The sequence below is a fragment of the Asterias amurensis genome, chromosome 12 (genome assembly GCF_032118995.1).
Source record: "Asterias amurensis chromosome 12, ASM3211899v1".
NCBI lineage: Eukaryota > Metazoa > Echinodermata > Asteroidea > Forcipulatida > Asteriidae > Asterias > Asterias amurensis.
In genome coordinates this window covers 3,524,472-3,548,971 of record NC_092659.1, presented here as the reverse complement: position 1 = coordinate 3,548,971, position 24,500 = coordinate 3,524,472, and the positions used below count along the sequence as shown (strand labels likewise).

At 39.5% G+C, this 24,500-nt stretch overlaps 1 protein-coding gene across 2 annotated transcripts; it reads left to right on the top strand.

The window, feature by feature from the left end:
• Nucleotides 1-24,143, top strand: LOC139945140 (LHFPL tetraspan subfamily member 6 protein-like). Of its 2 annotated transcripts, none has more exons than XM_071942418.1 (4): nt 1-196; nt 10,255-10,721; nt 17,448-17,546; nt 19,914-24,143. In XM_071942418.1, the coding sequence occupies exons 1-4, from the start codon at nt 156-158 to the stop codon at nt 20,030-20,032; spliced, it is 726 nt and encodes a 241-aa protein (XP_071798519.1). In that variant the 5' UTR covers nt 1-155; the 3' UTR covers nt 20,033-24,143. The 2 variants fall into 2 exon arrangements, with proteins under 2 accessions (XP_071798519.1, XP_071798518.1); XM_071942417.1 differs by lacking the exon at nt 1-196 and adding an exon at nt 8,613-8,850.
• Nucleotides 24,144-24,500: the final 357 nt, after the last annotated feature.

Sequence of the window (24,500 nt, the reverse complement as noted above, 5' to 3'; positions counted from 1 at the left end):
GTGAGCACATGGGACATTGCGTGCTTTGTGAGCTGTTAAATTTACACAGTGGGGCCGTTTGTCATGATGGATGTTCAGTGACAGTGATGACAACGTCATAAAAAGTGTGGGAGACGAGAGAATTGTGTGAAAGTGGAAAAAAGAAGCGTTGAAAAATGGCTAAGTCAAGAATTCTTAGGAGGGAAAGACTGTTGAGGTACGTGATGTTTTGTAGTATTTCATTTTTAAGAATGATGTTTAGGCCTAATTGTTTTGTTTTTATTATGATGATCAGCTTAATTACTTGTATGGCGAAAAAAATGTTAGAGAAGACTTAAAGGCAGTGGACACTATTGGTAATTACTCAAAATAATTATTAGCATAAAACCTTACTTGGTAACGAGTAATGGAGAGCTGTTGATAGTTTAAAACATTGTGAGAAACGGCTCCCTCTGAAGTAACGTAGTTTTCGGGAAAGAATTTGATTCCGAGACCTCAGAATTAGATTTTGAGGTCTCGAAATCAACCATCTAAACGCACACAACTTTGTGTGACCAGGGTGTTTTTTCTTTCATTATTATCTCGCAACTTCGACGACCAATTGAGCTCAAATTTTCACAGGTTTGTTATTTTATGCATATTGGTTGAGATACACGAAGTGAGAAAACTGGTCTTTGACAATTACCAATAGTGTCCACTGTCGTTAATATCAGACCTAAAACGTGCAGTGTCTTTCCAATTTCCAGTGGCTTTCATGACACCATTCACAATAGTTTGTTCTGATTCTTCATTCTTATACCAATGTAAGGCAGGAACCTCTACTAAGGAATTAAAAACAAAATTCTGGAAATTTTTAAGGGGCATCAAGGCAATGACTAAAAGGCATCGAGGCAATTGCGTCTTTGTTAGTTTGACAGACATTTAAGAGTTTTTTCTTTCTTAATTAGAAAGTAAAAAACTGGTGTAAAAAAAAGTTCTAAGATGAATTACGGGCTTGTAAATATATCTTTGAGAGGGCAAGGCCATTTATAACATTTGAGAGGGCAAGGCCATACGTGTAAGGGCACTCACTCATGCTCTCACAATTGTAAACCCTCATTATTTTTATGTAGTCTTGTCAAAATGTTTGAAAGGGCACCAGCAGCCGATTTAACGAAACGCTAGGATCAATCCTATCTCGAATTAGGACGAGTAACCCGTCCTAACTTAGGATGCGTTCAATGCGTCCTACGTATTTTGATACGGAACTGAACCCGTCCTAAGTCCTAAGATTAATCCTAAGTTAGGAAGAGTTTGGTGAAATCGCGGCAGGGCCCTTACCAGGGCAACACGTCATATCCATCCACTATGACAGCGGGCACCAACTGCGTCCGGCTGCAGCATTATTCGTGAATGGGCACTCGTACAATAATTATGATTTTCAGTCAACCCTTAACGATAAAAGGGATTCAATGCACACTGTAATTGTTTTGGAGTGGAAATAACCGAAACCCTATTACTTTGATGGGAATCCTTTTCTCAAAATAGTTTATTATGAACAGCTGCAAGGCTTCTCACCATTCAAAGTAAGTTTTCATGATAATAGATTTGTGATACCATTTTATGATTCTACCGTTAAAAGCACTGGCCAATATTGGTTATTACTCAAAGTAATTGATATGACAACTTGTTTATTAAAGAGCAATGGAGAGCTGTTGATAGTACATGTAGGCCCTGTATCTTGTATAAAACATTGTGAGAAACCGCTCCCTCTGAAGTATTTACGAGAAAGGGGTAATTTCTCAATTTTAGAAAAGACTTGAAGCCTTTAATAGGGCATCTGAAAGCACACAAACTTGTGTAACAAGGGTGTTTTTTCTTTCTTTACGTCCTATTCTCTTGCAACTTTGATAACCAATTAATGATAAGGAAGGTTACAAATCGTAATCAGTGTGAAAATACCTTTGAACAATTTGTGTTTGGATGGTACAGCAGCTGCTGAAAGCCACCATTGAGCCACAACTTGTGCAAACCCTCTGTTTCACAATAAACAGTGTGACAATTTCTCCCTCATTACGCATCCTTCCTATCGACAAAAAGATTCACTCTCTGGAAAAAAACATTGATTTTTAAATCCTGTCACTGGAGAACAAAAGCCGTCGGCACGTTTGGTGTCTTTGCCGCCTCAGTGTGATTCCGCAACTTTGCCAGCATCCAAGGTTGGAGGACAAACTGACAAAAGGTATCATCACCTAAAACCCATCCTTGAGGGGGATTAGTGGAGCTGGTAGTCAAGGGGAGTCATTGGCTACAACATAAGGAATTGCGTCCACGGTGTACAGAGATGGCACTGTACTGCATTGGTTTTTAGGATGACATAGTCTACAGGTACATTCATCTGACAGCACTCTATCATGTCTATCCAGAAGTGTGTTAGGGGAAACAGAAGTTCATGTTTAAAAAAAAAACTTTGAAATTGTTGGATTTTTAGTGCGCTCAACCACTTCAAAACCCTTTGAAAACATGAGCTATTTTGTTTTCACACACTACTGTGATATGAAAATGAATAAGCAACGTAACATCAGACCAGGCCTTAGATCATCATCATCATCACACATACTATATGTTCCCAAAACTCGTCTAGCAAGTTACGGAGACCGTGCCTTTTCCAGCTGCGCACCGCGTCTCTGGAATTCCTCGCCATTATTATTATTATTAAATAACACAACTTTGATTTGACTAGAAAAAAATACTCAACTGTTAACAGTTAGTCAAAGTCACAACAAAAAATAAACATAATATTGTTTTAGTGTAAACAAATGTGCTGTTTAAATAAAAGAAAACAGGTAGGTTTGCGTACTGTTTGATCAACTTTTGCAAGAATTGAAGAGGTAGGCCTGGAATTAAACTGAGGCAAAGGGTACATAATGTAAGTGCCCTCTGTATTCCTGGTCTAAGGCCCCCCCCCCCCCAACTCCCATACAAAGTGTCCCACAGACTTTAAAGACAGTGGACACTATTGGTAGTTGTCAAAGACCGGTCTTCTCACTTGCTGTATCTCAACATGCATAAAATAACAAACCTGTGAAAATGTGAGCTTTATCGGTCGTCGAAGTTGCGAGATAATAATGAAAGAAAAAACACCCATGTCACACGAAGACTGCTCCACTTCAGAGGGAGCCGTTTCTCACTATGTTTTATAGACGATGTGACCTCTGACGTCACACGAAAACCATAACATGATTTGCGCGCATACCGCCGGGCAAAACCTTTGTGTTTTTGAAAAATTACGTAAGTGTTTTGTCAACAGAGGGCGGTTTGAATGTAAACATAGGTCACATCGTCTATTCTACCAACCTCTCCACATTACTCGTTACCAAGTAAGGTTTTATGCTAATAAATATTTTGAGTAATTACAAATAAGGTCCACTGCCTTTAAAGGAACACGTTGCCTTGGATCGGTCGAGTTGGTCTTTGAAAAGCGTTTGTAACCGTTTTTTATAAAATGCATATGGGTAGAAAGATGTTGTAAAAGTAGAATACAATGGTCCACACAAACATGCCTCAAAATTGCGTGGTTTTCCTTTTACCTCGTCGACTAACACGTCGGCCATTTACGGGGGTCACAATTTTGACTCCCATAAATGGCCGACCATGTTAGTTCGCACAGAAGAAGGAAAACCACGCAATTTCGAGGCAAACTTGTGTGGATCATTGTATTCTACTTTTTAAACATCTTTCCAACCATATGCATTTTATAAAAAACGGTTACAAACGCTTTTGTTTTGACCAACTCGTCCGATCCAAGGCAACGTGTTCCTTTAAGCTTTTCCTTTGCAAACTGAAAACAGTCTCTCAGAAGATGAAACTCCAGGCTTGGCAGCCATGTACACTGTTATGAATGCAAGTTTTCCCAGTTGAAAAACTGGAATGAATGATGTCATAATCATCATTATAGCCGTCCTCGCGAGGTAGATCCGTCTCCATTCTGTAGGTCTCTGTTCCTTGCTATTTTTGTAGATGTCCTGCTGCTGCCACATATGGTTCGCAGCCTCTTCACAGAAGTGCTTGATAACATGTATCTTCCAGCCATCGTTTTCCTGGTGTTCCTCTGGGTCTGTTTCCTGCAATGTGGTCTTCTAAGAGAATTTGGGGGTATCTGCCACTGTCCATTCTGTTCACATGCCCAAAATACTTGTAAAGCTTTGTTTTCCTAATTGAAGTTGGAAGATCTTTCCCTTCTGGTGACCCCCAGTGTTTTCCTGAATGATGTACCCTACGTATGTAAATTTGATAATGGTTTGAAGTTGAAAACCATTTCTTCTTCTTTTTATGGTGCACATCAAGTGTTTTCTCCTTGATTTTAAGGACCTCTGTGAGCAAATTGTAGTCTTCTAAAGTGGAGCACCAAGGCAATGACCGGGATGAAGAATGCTTACAATCAGATTGATTTAGGCCTAAATAGGAGCACAAACAACCAGAGTTTGATTTGATTTGGAATGTCACTGTATGGTGCATCGGTACACATTCCATCCAAATAAAATTATCTTTTTCTTTTTTTTTACAAAAAAAATTGAACTTGTAGGGAATGGTTAAATTGCGTAAACTTTTTTACATAGAAATTTAAAAGCAGTACACAGTGAAGCAATGAACAGTAAAAAGGAATGTGAATAGTAAAGCCATCAAAGCCTCGTTGCCAAAAGATCGTTTGAATTCCTTTCCCCAAAAGCGTCCTGATTTCCCTCATTATTCCAGACAAATTACCAGACAACTCAATCAAAAACGTTTTTTCGCTGGTCGTCTATTTTCCAGAGAGCAAACAACGTTTCCATAATACAAACACGTAGGCACAATAGGGTGTGTTTACCCAGTATTGGTGACTTTAAATAAATATTGACGCCAGTACAATAAGCATTGATAACCAAATAGTTGCAGCGTTGAAGTGCGGTCTGTGCCTCAAAGTCTGCATGGTGTCAGGGTCCATCCATCTCTCTAGACCGTATCAAATATGACGTGACCATTCAAAAACCTGCCCACCCACAACATGGCATCTGTGAGCGTGTGCATATATGAACCCCCTTCATGCTTGGGATAGGGAGTTGCAATTGCCTCCCTTAAAGGAACACGTTGCCTTGGATCGGACGAGCTGGTCTATGAAAAGCGTTTGAAACCGTTTGTTATGCATTGCATGTGATTAGAAAGATGTTTTAAAAGTAGAATATAATGATCCACACAAGTATCACTCAAAATTGCACGGTTTTCATTTTACATCGCGAACTAACATGGTCGGCCGTTTATGGGAGTCAAAAATTTGACTCCCATAAATGGCTGACCGTGTTTGTCGACGAGGTAAAACGAAAACCAAGCAATTTCAAGGCATATTTGTGTAGATCATTGTATTTTACTTTTACAACATCTTTCTTACCATATCGGTTTTATAACAAACGGTTACAGGGCGCTTTTCAAAGACCAACTCGACCGATCCAAGGCAACATGTTCCTTTAAACGAGGAATTCCCAGTGAGCGCGTTGTGCGTGTGCCATAGGAATCAAACCGGAACTGCTGCGTGATGTGTGCTTCATTGATGTACACGTCTTAGACGCGCATACGGCCTGCCCTACATAGCCACTTTCAATGCAATAAAGGGGGTTATTCGATACTGTCATTTAGGCCTATACTCATCACCAGGGTTCAAAGATAGCAACGCCCGCAGGCCTGATGCCAATAGCGTTGGGCAAGTAGTATCATTACTAGACAAGTCCAATTGGCAAGTACACCCACCACACATGGTGTTACCAAAAACCAAAAATATATTGATACACCTCATCATGAAATATGCCTCAAAACCCATTCTTAAAGGCAGTGGACACTATTGGTAATTACCCAAAATAATTATTATCATAAAACCTTTCTTGGTGTCGAGTAATGGGGAGAGGTTGATGGTATAAAACATTGTGAGAAACGGCTCCCTCTGAAGTGCCATAGCTTTTCGAGAAAGAAGTAATTTTCCACCAATTTGATTTCGAGACCTCAGATTTAGAACTTGAGGTCTCGAAATCAACCATCTAAACGCACACAACTTCGTGTGACAAGGATGTTTTTTCTTTCATTATTATCTCGCAAATTCAATGAACGATTGAGCTCAAATTTTCACAGGTTTGTTATTTTATGTGTAGGTTGAGATTCACCAACTGTGAAGGCTATTCTTTGACAATTTCCAATAGTGTCCACTGCCTTTAATAGTGCTCAAATCAACTTATAAAATGGTCTTGTAAAATACTTGTTGGTTCAGTAACACTCAACACTGGTAAAAATGTGGAGCTACAAGCTAAATGCTAAAAAAAAAAATTATTTAGCCCTGCCCATCGGTTCGTTTAACACGCCCCCCCCCCCACTCCACCCCGCCCCCACGCTGTCACCAATCTCTAACAAATAACCGTTTGCAGACAACAGGGTGTGAATTAGGGCCTACCACAAATTTAAAATGTCTTTTCTCCCTAACCACATACACTCCATTTATTGAGAAAACAGACATTTGTATTCTGCCTGTGCTGGCCGGATGAGAATACAGTCTGCCAATTAATACATCAATTGAATGAAGAATGAAAATGGTGTGATGTCACTGGGGACAGTGCATGCATGCAATTTATCGAAGGTTAACTTGTTAGTGATGGGAATTGACCGCAGATGAAAGACATGTTTGTAGCAGTGAATTGACTACACATGTGTACTAAAGTATATAGTGGAAGGAATATGACTTTCTTTAGGCCTATATACACCATAGACCTTATAGTCTTGGTGCAAGACATTTCTCGTTTTCCTTTCACGCACAACGCGGCTAATTCACTGACAGCACCCGCACCGACTCACCTGGCTTAGTCTGCCCATCGCCCCGCGAGAAACGCATTGTGTGGACTACCTGTAAGTCAGATGAGTCGGTGCGGGCGCTGTCGGTGAATTGGCCGCGGTGTGTGTGAAAGGAAAACGAGAAACATCTTGCACCAAGACTATAGACCTTATCACAAATACTCGGTACACACGCGTCAGGCGTGGAATGAGGTGCATGCTGGTGTAGCTAGCAATCTAGCCTGCACCAGCTAGCGAGTGAACATGCACTTCATTTAAGTATACATAAATGTAGCAATTGGATGGATATTTTCAAAAATCACTTTTTTCCAAGATTGTCAACAAAAATTGCATTATTGTTTTGACCTTTTCAGTTTTTATCTACGCACAATGAGTCAACCCTCTATCTGACCATTCAATTTTTGGTTTTGAATCATATGAACTGTAAATCATGTATGCCAGTAAACCAACATGCAACTGTTGTGAAAGTACACAGTACACAGTCAACCCTCCCACTATCTGACCATTCAATGTCAACCCAAGATTTTGAATCATAGCTGAAATACACACAGTGTAGATGCCAGCATACAATACATGTAGCATACACAGGGCCTACCCTCATACTTTCTGACCTTTTGTGGTTTTATGCCAGCATAAAAATATTAATCTGACCATTTAATATCATCCCCTTTAGTTTTTAATAAGAGATGAGCTATGCCAGCATGCAATATGATTGGAAAATATGTACTTTGTAGGTAAATGCAGGCAACCCTCTTTTTTACCAATTCACTGTGGGTTTTGAATGAGATTACCAACAAGTTTAACCGTACACAAAAGAAGCCGTAAAAAAAAATAATAATAATCATTTGATTGTTACCAAAGAGGATGTTTTTTAAAGTAAAACGATTTCAATGTTTTTGTAAGTTATATACATTGTATGCTGCGCAAAATGTAAATCATTTCCGGTCCAATGTCATCTGATTACAAATTAAGAATTTATTTTTGAAGCCCCTGTGCTGTGACCAGCAACAAAGCCCTTGATGGCATTGGATTAAATCAATAGTGATTACAAACATTTAATGAAATATTTCAGCCACCAGGGAAATAAAAATAGTTTCCCTAAATTCCTGGGCAGTTAGTTTTGTTAAAGAAAATGTATTTTGTGAACTAAAACAGAGTACATGTACTGTATGCATGACAGCAGAAGCTTTGTTTTGAATAGCAGAGCAAAACCCTATACAAATCATTGCTTGCTAAAAAACTCTCAAATATAACTTTTTGCTACTCAACATCCATATTTACCATCACACAAAAAATATAGTTCAGTCTAAATGTTTTGCTACGCAAAAATGTTGCTGGACCCCCTGCATGAGGACTAGGTATCAACCAAATAAAACCAAAAAACTAATTCCTGATTAGAAATTCTAATTTGCTTTTACCAAATTGATTGGTAAAAATCTTTCATACCCTGTGGTAAAATTATATCATACTGATGTGTGATATGTATGCGATCAAATTAAATTCCGTAACTCTCCAAGGATATTAGTGGAAACATTCCTAGCGGTTAGCCTGGCCTAGAGCCACCAATATCTTCTCTGGAATGATTGGATTGTAGGGGGAGGGGGGGGGGGACTCTGTTAGTCAGATGGACAACTCAGCACTGGTGTGACTATAGGAATCATTTACATCAGTATTTACTGCGGTTGTACTTTATACTTTGTTGAAGTCTTGTGTTGTCACTTCAACAACATTTGGTTTGATGCAGCTGTCTTTAAGCATCAAGAAGCAGACGGAAACTGATGTAGTTTAGTGTGTGGGTATACAAAAGATCTGTCTGAATCTTGAACTCAAGACGTTGGATGATAATGATGTTTCTCTGATCATCCTGCCTTTGAATGATGGACATTAATTGCCTGGAGGAGTAGACATTTAGATGTTGTAAAACTAGAGAACTTTGACTGTGTGGACAGAGGACATTATGGCTTCATTGAGAGGGCAGGATAGTTATCCGAGGTATTTTAACTCGGGATACGCAATCTCAATGAGGTAGGTGTACTGTATTGTACGATGTGGTATTTTTGTCATGGGGCCCTGGTGTGGATTTCACAAAGAAGTATTTTTTATCTTTCTCTATGACTAGTCCTAACTTAGGTATAGTCCTAGAAAAAGATAATAAATACTTAGGGTAGGGCTAACTTATTGTGAAATCGACTCCGGGTCTGACTGCTTTTTTTTTGAAAGGGCAAGGGCACCGAGGCATTTTCTCCTTGGTAAAGGGCACCCTATGAGGAAATTGTCAATCTCTATTGGAGCATTTCAAGGGCATCGAGGCAATGATCAAGGGGCTAGGAGACAAATCGGCCTTAGATGTCTCCGTGAAGTATCAGGCCGCGGGCCAACTGAAGATTATTTTCTACATGGGTTTTCAGCAACACACAAGCAGTGTGCTGGTTAGTACGGTTGATGTTTGGGCCTGCTTGTAAACAAAAACTGCTAATTGTAGAAAGCAAATTTGATGCTCAACAAGTCTAAGACGTAAACTGGATTATTTAACTTGGAACGGCTGCGATTTGAAGGTACATGTACATGTAGGTGCCTCGCATTTTACAGATATGTAGAGTTCGGTTCAGCAAAAAGTGTTAGTGAGTGCTTGGCTGACATGTTATTGTACTGAAGTCTATGTAGAATCTCTGTGTTAAGGAAAACTTTAAAGGAGAGATTTTCCAGGATAAAAGAAGCATTCACACTACAACTTTTCAGGGCTACAAATTTACCGGTAAACAAACCCCAAACTGGCTTCATCTGGCTCAAACTTAACCCTTACACGGACTACAATGTAGGTTATCCAACCAATCTCGATGTTACATCTGGGACTGGGTTAACTTTTCTAAGGGTTTAGTGTAGTGTGAAAGGAATCTCCAGATCAGTTTTAATCCTTGTAGAATTTTTTTGTTTACCCCGGTCGCCGATTACACGGATCAAGGGCCAGTGTGAAGATGGCTTATATTCAGGGAAGAGATTGTTCAGACTTTTGGCTGAATTCAGACTTTTTATTTCGGCCTGGTGAAGAAAATCAGACAATATTTTTTTTCCACAAATAAAGAAATCCTGCTCATGTGTCTACTTCTCTGGTGCTTTGGATACTGTTTCCAAAGACTGCTTGGGATCCATAATCCCAGGGGTTACCAAATGGTAGAAATGGCATAATTTCAACATTTGAATTTGTATCCAAGTTTCAGACTTTTTTGTTAGTAATGACTCTCACCCCTGTATATTGTAATGTCTTGGCCAGTTAAGGTGTAACGTAATGCTGTAAACTGGGTCTAATGTAAACACGTTAAGACCCAGTAACCTCTCAACGACTTTCATTTCAAGACACTTTTTGATTTATTGTTGTACCATTGAACCAGGATTTCATTTGGTTTTTGTTTATTTTCAATCTTGACACAGGATCCCCGAACCAGGGACCTTCAGCAAGCGTTTCCCCAGCACAGTGTCAACTTATGTCGCAGAGGCGGAACCTGAAGGTGGTGTTGACTCCATCGCCATGGGGATAGGACTAACCACCACCGGGATTGTCTGGACCCTCGTCTCCTTCCTGGGGACCTGCCTGTGTTGTACGGGCCTCATCTTCCCTTACTGGATAACGGGATCCATGCTGGAGCACCCCGTCCACTTTGGCCTGTTCCGACGCTGCAACTACCCGACGTCGCGGGCGGAGATCGCCGTTGGGTGCGGTCGATACTCCAGCTTTGAGGACATACCCACGTTGTCGTGGCAACTGTGCACGATCCTGCTGGGCGTCGGGTGCGTGGTGTCCATGCTGGTTGCGTTTACCGGGATATTCGCCTGCTGCGTAAAGGATTTGGTGACGCAGAGAGTCGGGAAAGTGGCTGGTGTTATTCAGTTTTTTGCAGGTGAGTTTTTTAAAATGTAGGACACTTTTTTTCTCTATTTTTTTCTAACACATAGGGCCCCTTTGTAAAAGCGCTTGCCTCTCACCAAGGTGACCGTGGTTCGATACCTAGCCAGGGCCATGTGAGTTGAGTTGGGCGTTGGTTCTCTGCTGTTGCCACAAGGGACGTTAAAGAAAAAAGAAAAAGTAAATGCGTGGTTTTAATGTCAACATTTCAAACAAGTCATAGTAAAATCTTACTAACTTTATGGAAGCTTTGAACACAGTTTTCACTCCCTACCTTTGTAGCAAATTTGGAATCTTCAGAACTGTTTAAAGGGGCTGTGTCGTTAAGATCGAAGCACACTCTTCATTGATACAGAGGCTGTGGGTGGGGGGGGGGGGTGAAGGGGGTGAAGGGAGCAAAATTGCCAGTGTATGAAGCCTGGCATTATCCCTGCTTTTTTGCTCTTTATATCATGGCCTAAATGTAAAAAAAGTTCTAAAGTACTTTACAACTGCCATACTACTGGTAAAATGTGTCAAATTTCATAAGTTCTCAAAAACTGGTTTTATGGTGAATTCGTATTATCGTGCACTGCAGAGAGATTGACCTCAAATACAAAGTGTAGAAAACAGCTACAAACCATTCAGCCCGGTTACTGTTTTTCCTTCCAGGGTGAACCTCTAAGATTTTGGGAAAAATAAATTCCAAAGAAACTTGTGTTGGATTTGAATGCCTTTAGGAATAAAGTGAGATATGATCTGCTGTGTGAAGACAGTGACCTGGGACTTGGGGTCGAAGGCTGTAGCTTTTAAAAACTGGCCCTACTTAAACATTAAAGTTGGTACTTAACACTGAACTTGGGTGAACTGAGAGATCAAATATTCCTGGAGACTCTGCTGCACCAACAAGGTTTTTATTGTAGCCAGGGGCCTGGGTATTGAATGGGGAGGCTTGGACTGATGGGCGTAGTGTTTAGACAGTCGGAAGCACTAGCTACAGGGTGAGGGCTGTTGGGGCTGGTTTTATTTGGGCTGGTTTCAAAGACAAGCTTGGAATGTGGGCCTGGAATTCAACGCCGAAGACCAATTATGGCCTCAGCTTCCATTGTGTCAGCCTTGGTGCCCCTTACATGCAGGTGGCCCATAGTCTTTTATTTTTTTCTTTCATTATTTTCTTGAACTTCGGTTCACCTACTGTATTGAGTAAGCTTGGGCGGTTCCAGAAATTTGGGGCTCGGTTCCGGTTCCGAAAAAAAGCTCGGTTCTGAGACATACCCGGTTCCAATTCAATAAAAAACATAAGCCGCCCGTCCAGAGCTCACACACACACACAAATGAGCCGATCTATTTGAACTGAAAATAACCAAGTTAATCAGACATCGGTTCCGAGCTCACACACACACAATTGGAGCCGATCTATTTTTAACGAAAATACCAGAATACCCACCCCAATGATCAGACATCGTGCCACCGAGCACCTATTTTCCCTGCTCTGTCCTTACTCTATGATTTAAACAAGTCTTTGATTTAGCCGGCAGTATGATCGTTGTGTAGCATATGTCCGTAGTGTAGTACATCCGTAGTGCAGTACATTCGTAGTGCATGCAGTGTGTCGTCTCTGTACATACAAGTGTACTATGCCTGTACATGCCTGTACATACATACCTACAGCACTGTGTGTTTTGTGCACGGGGCTAGCTTTTATGAATATGGATATATCGGCAGCCAATCACAACGTGCTGTCTATACATGTACATGTATATGCATGACATGTACATGCATACATGTGGTGGTTGTAGAAGATGCCTATGTGTGTGCACTGTGTATGCAGCAGCCACATGTGATAGTTGATACTCATGTCGGCTTGAAGCCTTTGCACACTGTATCTGCGGTCACCGCTTTCAACATCAAGCCTCATTTTCTAGAGCCGGTTCGTCGCAGGATCGGCTCCACAGAGCCTTTTATAATTGGGACTCGGTCTTTTAAAATCGGAACCGACAAAAGCGGGTACCCGGTTCCACAGAAGAGTGGAACCGCAAGTCCGGTTTTCAACTTGGAACCGGGTAGAACCGGGTAACCGAAGGGACCGCCCAAGCTTAGTATTGAGACTGGCCAGTGCCTTTAAAGGCAGTCGGACACTATTGGTAATTACTCAAAATAATTATTATCATAAAACCGTTCTTGATTACGAGTAATGGGGAGGGGTTAATAGTATAAAACATTGGGAGAAACGGCTCCCTCTGAAGTAACGTAGTTTTTGAGAAAGAAGTAATTTTCCACGAATTTGATTTTGAGACCTCAGATTTAGAATTTGAGGTCTCGAAATCAAGCATCTGAAAGCACACAACTTTGTGTGATACGGCTGTTTTGGTTCTTTCATTGATATCTTGCAGCTTGAGCTCAAATTTTCACAGGTAGTGTTATTTTATGCATATAATGTTGAGATACACCAACTGTGAAGACTGGTCTTTGACATTTACAATGTACCAATAGTGTCCAGTGTCTTTAAAGACAGGTTTGGAAGGCAGGCCTTGAATTGGTGCCCCTTAAAGACACTAGACACTATTGGTAATTGTCAAAGACTAGCCTTCACAGTTGGTGTATCTCAACATGCATAAAATAACAAACCTGTGAGCTCAATCGGTCATTGAAGTTGCGAGATAATAATGAAAGAAAAAACACCCTTGTCACATGAAGTTGTGTGCGTTTAGATGGTTGATTTCGAGACCTCAAGTTCTAAATCTTAGTCTTGAAATCAAATTGGTGGAAAATTACTTCTTTCTCGAAAACTACGTTACTTCAGAGGGAGCCATTTCTCCCAATGTTTTATACTATTAACCCCTCCCCATTACTCGTAATCAAGAAAGGTTTTATGATAATAATTATTTTGAGTAATTACCAATAGTGTCCGACTGCCTTTCTCACAATGTTTTATACTATCATCCTCTCCCCATTACTCGTCACCAAGAAAGGTTTTATGCCAATAATTATTTTGAGTAATTACCAATAGTGTCCACTGCCTTTAAATGTGCCTGTTACATGTACCTTGGTCTTGCCCTGATGCCCCTTGTATCTTACCAATTGGTCTGGAACTTTACATTCTGAGCCTTGGTGCCCCTTAAAGACACTGGACACTATTGGTAATTGTCAAAGACTAGCCGTCACATTTGGTGTATCTCAACATGTATAAAATAACAAACCTGTGAAAATTTGAGCTCAATCGGTCCTTGAAGTTGCGAGATAATAATGAAAAGAAAAAACACCCTTGTCACATGAAGTTGTGTGCGTTTACATGGTTAAATTGAGACCTCAAGTTCTAAATCTAGATCTCGAAATCAAATTCGTGGAAAATGACTTCTTTCTCGAAAACTATGGCACTTTCGAGGGAGCCGTTTCTCACAATGTTTTATACTATCAACCTCTCCCCACTACTCGTAACCAAGTAAGGTTTTATGCCAATAATTATTTTGAGTAATTACCAATAGTGTCCACTGCCTTTAAATGTGCCTGTTACATGTACCTTGGTCTTGACCTACATGTAGGTACACCTTAAATGTGTCTCATAACTTTGTTTTAGCATTTGTGCCCCTTTAATTGTACCTCTTGGTCTTAGCCCTTTAAACGTGTTAGTAGTCTTTAACAATTTTTGAGGAGGGTGCCTTTTTGCAAATTTAGAATTGCACACACTGATGCATCAGTGTCAAGAAGCTGGCGATCGTGTGCGTTCGATGAATATCTTTGCACGACTGACTTATAAACCAGCCTTCATTTCATTCAAGTACATTGACTGTACATTTTGTATTCACAGTGGTAGACGTGCATGTTTGGGTGTATTCAAACCAGGACCAACATGTTATAACAATAGAGGAAAATAAGGTTCGGTCCCGGTTGAAAAGCATGAAAAAACAAAACAATGCTGAGCTGCTGCCATTGCCAAGAAGCTATAGTACAAACAAAGGAGCGCCATTGGGAGGTCCCTGATTGCAGGTGTTTACATGCGTGGGTGTGCATTTGTGTTTGTGAAGTCTGGCAAAAGTTGTGCGAGAATACTTTCTACATGGCTGGCACCGCATTGTGTTGTTTACATCGATTCAAAATAACTCACGAATTTGAAAGTTTTCATATCATGTATTATCCAACACATTTTGTTAAAGGCAGTGGACACTATTGGTAAATACTCAAAATAATTATTAGCATAAAACCTTTCTTGGTGGCAAGTAATGGGGAGAGGTTGGTGGTATAAAACATTGTGAGAAACAGCTCCCTCTGAAGTGCCATAGTTTTCGAGAAAGAAATAATTTTCCACGAATTTGATTTCGAGACCTCAGATTTAGAACTTGAGGTCTCGAAATCAATCATCTAAACGCACACAACTTCGTGTGACACGGGGGTGTTTTTTCTTTCATTATTATCTCGCAAGTTCGATGACCGATTGAGCTCAAATTTTCACAGGTTTGTTATTTTATGCTTATGTTGAGATACACCAACTGTGAAGGCTAGTCTTTGACAATTACCAATAGTGTCCACTGCCTTTAAGATGTTCCCTTGTTAGATTGTATTAACAAGAATTGTTAAGAATTGATCATGGAACGACTTTCATGGGTGTGTCACTTTACAAATGTCAGACATTGATACCTGACAACATGCACATCGACAGATTAGCACTGGCTGCAGACTTGCCAAGACTTCTAGAGGTGTGAAACTGTCTGCACTGCCTTAAGGCAATGAAGAAATTCTCCACAATTCTTATCAAAAGTTCAGGAGCATTTCTTACATAATTTCTTGCAATGTGCTAGAAGCAAGCTGGCTTCTTGCTCTGTAGTGTCTTCCCCCATACCAGGAGAACCAGCCCCAATACGGTGTAGAATGTAGTTGACTCTTAAAGGGTATATGTAACTTTTGTAGGACAAAAAACACAATATCTACAGATTTACACTTAACTTACACAGTTTGAAGATAATGATAGTAGAAAGCTTCCCTGAAAATATTACGTGCTGAGGTGCTGTAGTTTTTGGGAAATGAGTAAAACAATGTCATAAAAAATAATTTTTCATCTCATGAGACGAAAATTATGTTAATCGTTTACAAACGTATTTTCATGACATTGTTTTACTCATTTCTCAAAAACTACAGCACCTCAGTAAGTAATATTTGAAGGGAAGCTTTTCACTATCATTATCTTCAAACCCTGTAAGTTTAATGTAAATCTATGGACATTTTGAAAAGGTACTCAAATCCTTTAAAAGCAAGAATCAAGCGTGATCATACTTTTTCAGAGTTTGTCAAGTAATGCATACGTGTAGGCCTATTGAATAAAAAGCTGAAATGTTTCGGTACTCATTACCAGTGCGCTGCAGTGGGCATTTTTTTTAAAGGAAAACTTGTAACCGTTGCTATAGGCCCTCAGTACACATGGGCTCCACCCCTGAAAATGTTTAAAATGCCGTGTTGAAAATTGATCAATTGTGCAAAGTTTCATGCTTTTATCATAATCTGAGCGATTTCTTCACCAATCGCCTCTAGACTACACTACAGGGATGCGGTTTGTGCATGGCAGTAAAAGTGTATGTTTACCCCCTTGTTATTGATTGTGGTAGCAATCAATGTTTGCTTTGACCACACACCACTCCACAGGGAGCCCTTATACCCTCCCACCCTAAACACAAGTGTTAATCTTTCCAACAAACAATAGCAATCAATTAAGCCCTGCTAAGGCCTACCTAAACAGGTGGACTGTTTGTAGAGCTATTGAGCGATATCAGGGTATAACTGTTTACAGTTAGGTGTGGAGTGTGTAGTTTGGGTGATGAATTCTCAGTGGGATTCTAGTTGATATCAGGGTATAACTGTTTACAGTTAGGTGTGGAGTGTGTAGTTTGGGTGATGAATTCTCAGTGGGATTCTAGTTGTATGATTATCTCAATGCTTGTAGTGCACAAACCATTGTTTTTCTAGTTGTGTGATTTAAGTATAATAGCTCAATGCTTGTACCGTAGAGGAAGGACAGAGAGGCTCTGTCCATCCTCTATGCTTGTACCAACTGTTGTTTATGTTTGTCTAAACGAAATTAATTTCAGGGTTCATATCTTCAAAGAAGTGGTTTCGAAATTGCATTGTATAATAAGAGCTGTTGATAAAACAATGGAGAAATTGCTCCCTCTGAAGGAAGTAACGTAGTTTTTTAGAAATGAGGTAATTTCACGAAGAAAAAAAAAAGACTTCAGGCCTGTAAAGCTTATTATCGGGCATATGAAAGCAAACACATTAGTGCAACTAAGGGTGTTTTTCTGTTAAAATTCTCAATTGCAACTTCGATGACCAATAGAGTCAAAGTCATCACAGATTTTTTATTTATGAATATGTATGTTGGGATGTAGATACACTAGGTGAGATTACTATCTTTGACATACCAAAGGTGTCCCAGTGCCTTTAAGTGCACTAGGGGCGAGAATATTTTATCTAATTCATATGGTTAAGTTAGCCAATGACCAAAACTGTTATTCTGTGAAGTCTGCTGTCACCTACATGTATAGTGTCCCAAAATATCTCATTTTAATGCAATGTTTCTTACTGTACACTCAGTGGGTGGAGATGTACTCGTACAAGTCTAGGCTTATTATAATGGGCTTTTCTCTCTTGTAGCTTGTAGCTTGTCTTGTTGGGAGTGGGTGTGTGCTCTACCCCAATGGGTGGAGTCATGTGCACGTCAAGGCTTATCATGATGGGTTTTTCTCTCTTATAGCTTGTCTTGTTGGGAGTGGGTGTGTGCTCTACCCCAATGGGTGGAGTCATGTGCAAGTCAAGGCGGCCTGTGGAGAGACTTCCGGATCGTATCAAATCGGTGAGTACAGGAGACAAATATTTCCTTTTTGACGAAGCACCAATCACATTTTTAATACAGCAGGCCTGGAATAACACGCAAGCCACGGAGACCATGGCTTCTATGACCCCAGGAGTCGATTTCACGAAACGCTAGGATCAGTCCTGTCACTTAGGATGAGTAACCCGTCCTAACTTAGGATGAGTTCAATGCGTCTCCCTACGTATTTGGACACGGAATTGAACCCATCCTAAGTCCTAAGATTAATCCGTAGTTAGAAAGAGTTTGGTGAAATCGACGGCTGGTCTTGGCCTTGTTTCCCAATGGCTTTGAGATTTTCCTGGGTAAATGTTAAGCTATGATGATATTTCTTCTACATGTAGTGTCACTGCTATACCAATTACTTGAGGTTATACTTGAGGTCAAAGTGTATGCACCGTACACAGGTGCATCTGACCAATCTTTGGTCATTTTTACAGAATGACTGACCCTTGTACTGAAAAATGGACAACATCAACAGTGTGTCTTTCAGATTTTTTATTTTTTATTATTTTTTTTTTTATTTTAAGTCGCCAGACACACAAGGCCTGATGAAGGCCACTTCAAGGTGTGGGCTACAATTATTTTTTTTGTAGAGGCCGTTGCCACTTGTACTCCTAGGGCTGAAACAGGTTTACCAGGTATCATCAATCAGAAGCCTGGCTGGTAGAGCAGAAAGTACTACCTCCCCAATTTTACGTAGCAAGGATCACGACCAGGATACGAATCCACACTCTGCTGATCAAACACCAGAGGTTGAATCCGGTGCTCTTTAAAAGCGCTCGGCCACGACACGCCAGGATGGGTACATAAAAAGCCTGAAGCTTGAACCCTAAGTGTGTAAGCAGTGTCCTAAATAGGCTCAATTTCTGGATCGTGTATTTTAACTTTTGTTTGTGTTGGTTTACAACACAGCAATATTGTTTTTTTTAAAGTATTTTAAAACATCGTCGGCTCTCTTTACGTTGTTCCGTGGAGATTTAATAAGTGAATACTCACAGCGTTTTATTCTAATGTCACAAGAAAGGTGAAATATGCACCTTTTTAAAAGATTAGAAATTTAGAAAAATGATTTTATTTGTATTTATAATTAATTTATACTTGAAATTGACTGAGTAAATATTGTTACATAGGGGATATGGATTATATGACGTGACCATAAAAATAACCTTGTGAAAGTTTAGATTGTGACAAATTAGTATGGTTGGTAAGTTTGAGAAGTCAGCTTTGAACTTGTGTAATATGCCTTGACTGCAGTCCTTGTTTCTTGAATAAAAAATATTTTTAATTTTGATGAACAAAAATGTGATAGTTTAGTACATACATACATGTGTTAGTTAACAGAATATAACAATTACATGTAACATGCATGACATTACTGCTAGGGTTAAGTCTTATTATGTGTTGTGTTTTGCAAGAAAACAACTCAGACGATTTACATTACATGTGGCAGAAAAATTGGAAAAGTTGTGGAAGAAAATTTGGCTCTTATTTAATTTCAATTTTAAAATTATGTAAAATTGTTGTAATTCAGCCTTTGTGCCGCGAGGACAGTTTTTTAATAATCCATTTTATAAATCTTTCTATCTATCTACCATGTGAAACAGGGTATGATACGCAGAAAAATCGGCACACGTTTTTAAAAAACAAATTGTCCCAGTATAATTGAAGCATGCTATTCGCAATGACCTGCGTGTAAACGATTATAAACAAGAAAAGCATGTTGAGCTTTTTATTATTATTGGTTTATTAAAAATGCAAACATGGCTGCCAAAAAAACGAATTGCGGATGCATAATATACAAAGAGAGAGGCAATTCCTATCCCAAACCAAATGGTACGTACAGCTTAAAAACAAAAACAAAACGGCATTTTAGTAAACATTCTTATTAAATATTTTAATTTTTGTTTGTGATACTTTTTAAGAAGGAAACCCAAAGGAAGTTTTGATTCGGGCCTGATACTTAAACGGGGGCAGATTGTAATATGCTGCTGATCGTTGCCTTGGTGCGCCTTGAAAGAGTAGAAATACATGTATTTCACTCGCTCAGGTGCCCTTTACTAAGGAAAAACTATCTTGTCCTTAAAACAATGTACATGATGTATCAGGCTCGAAATTCTGGGCGTTAATTTACTTTTTTTTGCTTGAAAATTGTGCCATTTACATGTGTTTGTTAAATTTATGTACTTTATATTTTTGGGGCCTGAAGATTAAATATAAAAAAAAATGCAGAGAAAAGAAATCCTTTTTTAAGTATTTTAAAACTTTTCCTTTACATACAGTTCAAGAGGGATTCTATGGATGACTGAAATATTTATTATTTTATTTTATTTTATTCTTTGCCGCCAGGTGATTGCAGCATCTCATGGGCTTACTTAGTGACGGCTGGAGGGTGTGGGCTCCTGCTCTTGGCGTCGATACTCTCATGCAAAGCCGGACCGAGGAAATCAGTTCCCTACGGGATCTGACTATCGAGCGATCATCAGTCCACGAGCCAAGACGATAGCGATCGACAGAGTACCAGTCTTTAACTTTGCAACATGGACAAACTGGTGTTACCAGTCGAATGGGTGCACTTGATAAACCATCGTGGAGTACCATGTTAGGTTTGGTTTCCCAGTCATGAACAAAATATACTGGTGACTGGTGGAACATGCATGTTTATGAAAATGCGTGTTAGTAACCAGCTGTCTTCGACAATAGGTGCTTCTTTCTTTGTGTTTGTTACCAGTGGAACAGGAATGCTAGAGAAATACTCATGGAGTAACAGTTATGGTTGGTTCATGCTTATGAACAAAATATGCTGGTGACCGATGGAACAGGCATGGAATGAAATGCGCGGACTACCAGCTGTCTTCGACAATAGGTGCTTCTTTCTTTGTGTTCATTGAAAAACAAATATCAATTGATAATTCATGATCGGTGGAACATGAAGTTTCAGAAGTGGAACCAAACTGCAAATTGTCTCCAATAATAATTTTTTTGTTTTCATGGACAAACTCTTTGATTGCGTGTTTACCGGTGGAACAGACATGGCCAAAGGAATGAAGTACCCGGCACATGTACAGAGTGTATTCGTGGACAATACTGGATTTGGTGACCAGCGAAACGTTCAGGCATGATTAGAGTGCTTGGGGAGAATCGATTGACAGATATTCTCGATGCTTCTCGTGTTGGTGGTAATATAGTCGGTTGATATCGTCTGGAGGTTAAAGTGGAACTTGTAGGAAAGAAGCCATGATGTGAAGAATGCACAACTTAGCAAAATGATTTCATCGTGAAACAAACGGTACTGGAGTTTGACTGAAGGCATGCTACATTATACAATTGTTGAAAGGCTGTGACGGGGTCCATGGCGTTTTATACACCCGAGGGGGAAAAAGGCATTTGCCCTCGAGGGGGAAAATGGCATTTGCCCCAGAGTGTGTACAAAACCCATGGTCCCCCGTCACAGCGTGCAACAATTGTATTGTTATACCTTGGTAACATAATTATTCTTATTCTCAAAGTTCTGTTGTCCTCTTCAAACATTATTACGATGGAGTATGCATAGTTTAATAAGCAGACGAACATTGTTCAAACAAGAAACAATTATTCACTGTTCCCTCGAACCCCAACTGTTTCATACAAAGCGCTGGAAATCGACCAACGGTAGGAACGATCCAGGTTATGTACACCGGTCAACAAAAAACGCATACGGCTAAGGATGTGCGGTACGCATAACGGCTACGACTGTAGCTAGGGGTGTTGCTAACGATGAGCTAAATTCAATGCTTGGATGGTGATGTGGAAATCTAGCCGTATAGCCGTTGCTGTAGCCACAAATAGGGACACGACCTAAATTGTAAAATGAAATCCATCTGGCAGTTGACGAGAGCCATACTAATCCCTTGAAAAAAACACCAGTGTGCGGTGTGTGCCGCATAATAATAATTTATAGACAAATAACAATAATAATAAAAATAATAGTAATAATAATTTCAAGTATTACATATCTGAAATGTATTCCTATAAAACCTTTTTAAAAAGACTGTATATTTTTTCGTAGAGTCATTTGTACAGTATAATCTCAATTGATGTTAATTTGTATTTATTGGTCTATAATGAATTTCAAGCATGCATGTATAATATTATTATCAAATTCGCTGCATTTTTACCTTACTGATATTATTATTGTTAGTATTATTTTTAACAGCTGACATCTTTTGGGACACACAGTGCAGGTAATAATGCAGAGAGTTTTTTTTTCTCTCTCTGCTGCTAACATTTTTACAAGTGTTGTGATTCACCCAAAACGTTGGTAAAGTTTCACCATTGAAGAACACCTTTTGTTTATACAAAGATTGTTTGTTTATTAATTTATTCATTTGTATGTACCCGGATAAAAGCGAATCATTGACTACAAAAGCTAATTATGTACGTATGTATATAATGTATTTGCTAATTATGTATAATGTATTTAACCTATAGGCCTACATAAAATAATAACAAGACATCTTTTAAAGACCAGGGCAGATTTTGAACGCTAGGTGGCAGCAGACATATAAAGATGCCCACATAACTCTTTCAAAACAAAATCATGTTTGACCCGTTCTGCCATGTAGTGTTCATGGGTCCAGGAATGCACGAACAGGTCGCAGTTTTTGAGAAGAAAAAAATCCCCAATTGAAAAGCACTATGACAGTGGCAATTTCGGAGTGCAGAAAACAAAACTGGGAACGGGACAACCCCACCCCACTTTTGGGGGCAGGGAACATCACCCAACGCCTCCTTTTTGGTGACTGTCGTTTGTACCCACTTCAAAATGACTATGGCCAGATCGCACCCGATATGGAACAATAATAGTACATGTACTTCCCATATCTTGCTATGATAATGTTGTGAGCGTTTTACAATAATGTACTCTTCTCAACAATTCTCGTTGACATGTACATGAAGTATATTTTTGTAGATAAACATTTTATAACGAACCGATGCAAGCATCCAGCCAGATAATCGAGTAAACACAAAGATGATACATGTACTTGTAAATACGTCTTTAGATAATTATTAAAGGAACACGTTGCCTTGGATCGGTCGAGTTGGTCTTTGAAAAGCGTCCTGTGACCGTTTGTTATAAAATTGATATGGTTAGAAAGATGTTGTAAAAGTAGAATACAATGATCTACACAAATATGCCTCGAAATTGCGTGGTTTTCCTTTTACCTCGTCGACAAACACGGTCGGCCATTTATAGGAGTCAAATTTTTGACTTTTAAACATCTTTCCAATCAAATGAATTTTATAACAATAAATGGCCGACCGTGTTAGCTCGCGAAGTAAAAGGAAAACCGTGCAATTTTGAGTGATACTTGTGTGGATCATTATATTCTACTTTTAAAACATCTTTCTAACCATATGCATTTCATAACAAACGGTTTCAAACGCTTTTTATAGACCAACTCGTCCGATCCAAGGCAACGTGTTCCTCCAGGGTGCAGTTTTGGTAGTTGTCAAAGACCAGTATCCTCACTTAGTGTAATAAGATAACAAACACGTGTGCATTTGGGCTCAAATAGTCACCCAAGTTGCAAGAAAATAATGGAAAACAAGAACAGGAATTGTTTGCTTCTATAATGCATGAGAAACGCTTCTTGTCTGAAGCCTTTCTCAGTTTAAAATTTGTGGTTGAAAATTACCTCTTTCTGTTAAACTTTTACTTGAAAGGGTGTCGTTTCTGAAAAAAAGGTTTTACAATTTCAACAGCCCCAAATGCTCTTTACTTGTGTATTTTTAGTGATCAACCTTTTGAGTAATTACCAAAGGTACAGACGATGTGACCTCTGACGTCACACAAAAACCATAACATGATTCGCGCGCATACCGCCGGGCAAAACCTTTATGTTTTGGCAGCCAGCTAGAAAGTGTTCGCAATCTTACTGTGACTGTGCAACCATGGAGGAAGAAAATAGTTTCTATTTTCTTCCTCCGTGCTCCATGGTGCAACTCAGTGCCCGACGAAACATGACGTATAGAGTGTTTGGCCAACAGAGGGCGGTTTGAATGTAAACATAGGTCACATCGTCTATACCTTCCCTTTATTAAGTATTTTTGATTAAGAAATCTACCGGTATTAGCAGGTATGGTCGTCGTAACTTCAAACTTTTTGAGATGACTTGGAAAGGTGTGTTTTCTTGATAAAGAAACAAATTTATGTTTGTAGCTGCGTCAAATACAAAACAAGTTGCAGTTGATTCTAAAGGCGTTGTCACACGAGGCAATTTTCAGGCAACCAGTTCCAGGCAATTTTAAAGAAGAGAATCTATTTACATACGAATTGTCACATTATTTCCAGGGATTGTAAGACATTGTTTGCAAAACTACTCATGCGCTACCCAAAGTATTCCTGTTGGTTGCCTCCAAGACCTTAACGCGAATTTAATAGTTTTACATTTTTGATACCCTTTTGTAAGTTTGTCATATATTTTTGGAGCTGACTGTGTATACATTTTGGATCATGTGTCTGTGAAGTAATAATTACGTGATGTGAACGTGTGTATTAATCGTCAGTTGAACTGAATTAAATCGTGGTTAAACCCAGACTGTCACCTTGTCCCCCGTTGTCAATATTTTCAGTCAGTAATTTGTTTAATTTGCTGAAAAATGCCCCGCCCCGCCCCCTCGCCACCTTGTGGGTGTCATGAAGTAACCCCGGGGAAAATGATTAAGACCACCTTTATCACACGAGGGCGTCCTATAACTTCTCAGCAAGAAGTGCGCGGTATCTGTCGTAGGGTTGATTAAGGCGCCCCAGCCGGCCGCGCCTAGCATAAATTCCGGTACTATTTAGTTGCAGCGTGTTTCTAAGACTCGTACTCAAAAAATTCCCGGGGTGAGAGATATTCTTGAGTAGAACAGTGGAGTGTAAAGAGACGTACTTGAATACTAAACAGATAT

Bases quoted from the DNA above. Each gene is read 5' to 3' on its own strand.
- LOC139945140 (XM_071942417.1), top strand. From the start codon at position 8,783: ATGGCTTCATTGAGAGGGCAGGATAGTTATCCGAGGTATTTTAACTCG. The intron at 8,851-10,254 runs GTAGGTGTACTG...ATCTTGACACAG, and splicing joins GGATACGCAATCTCAATGAG to GATCCCCGAACCAGGGACCT. The intron at 17,547-19,913 runs GTGAGTACAGGA...CTTTGCCGCCAG, and splicing joins TTCCGGATCGTATCAAATCG to GTGATTGCAGCATCTCATGG.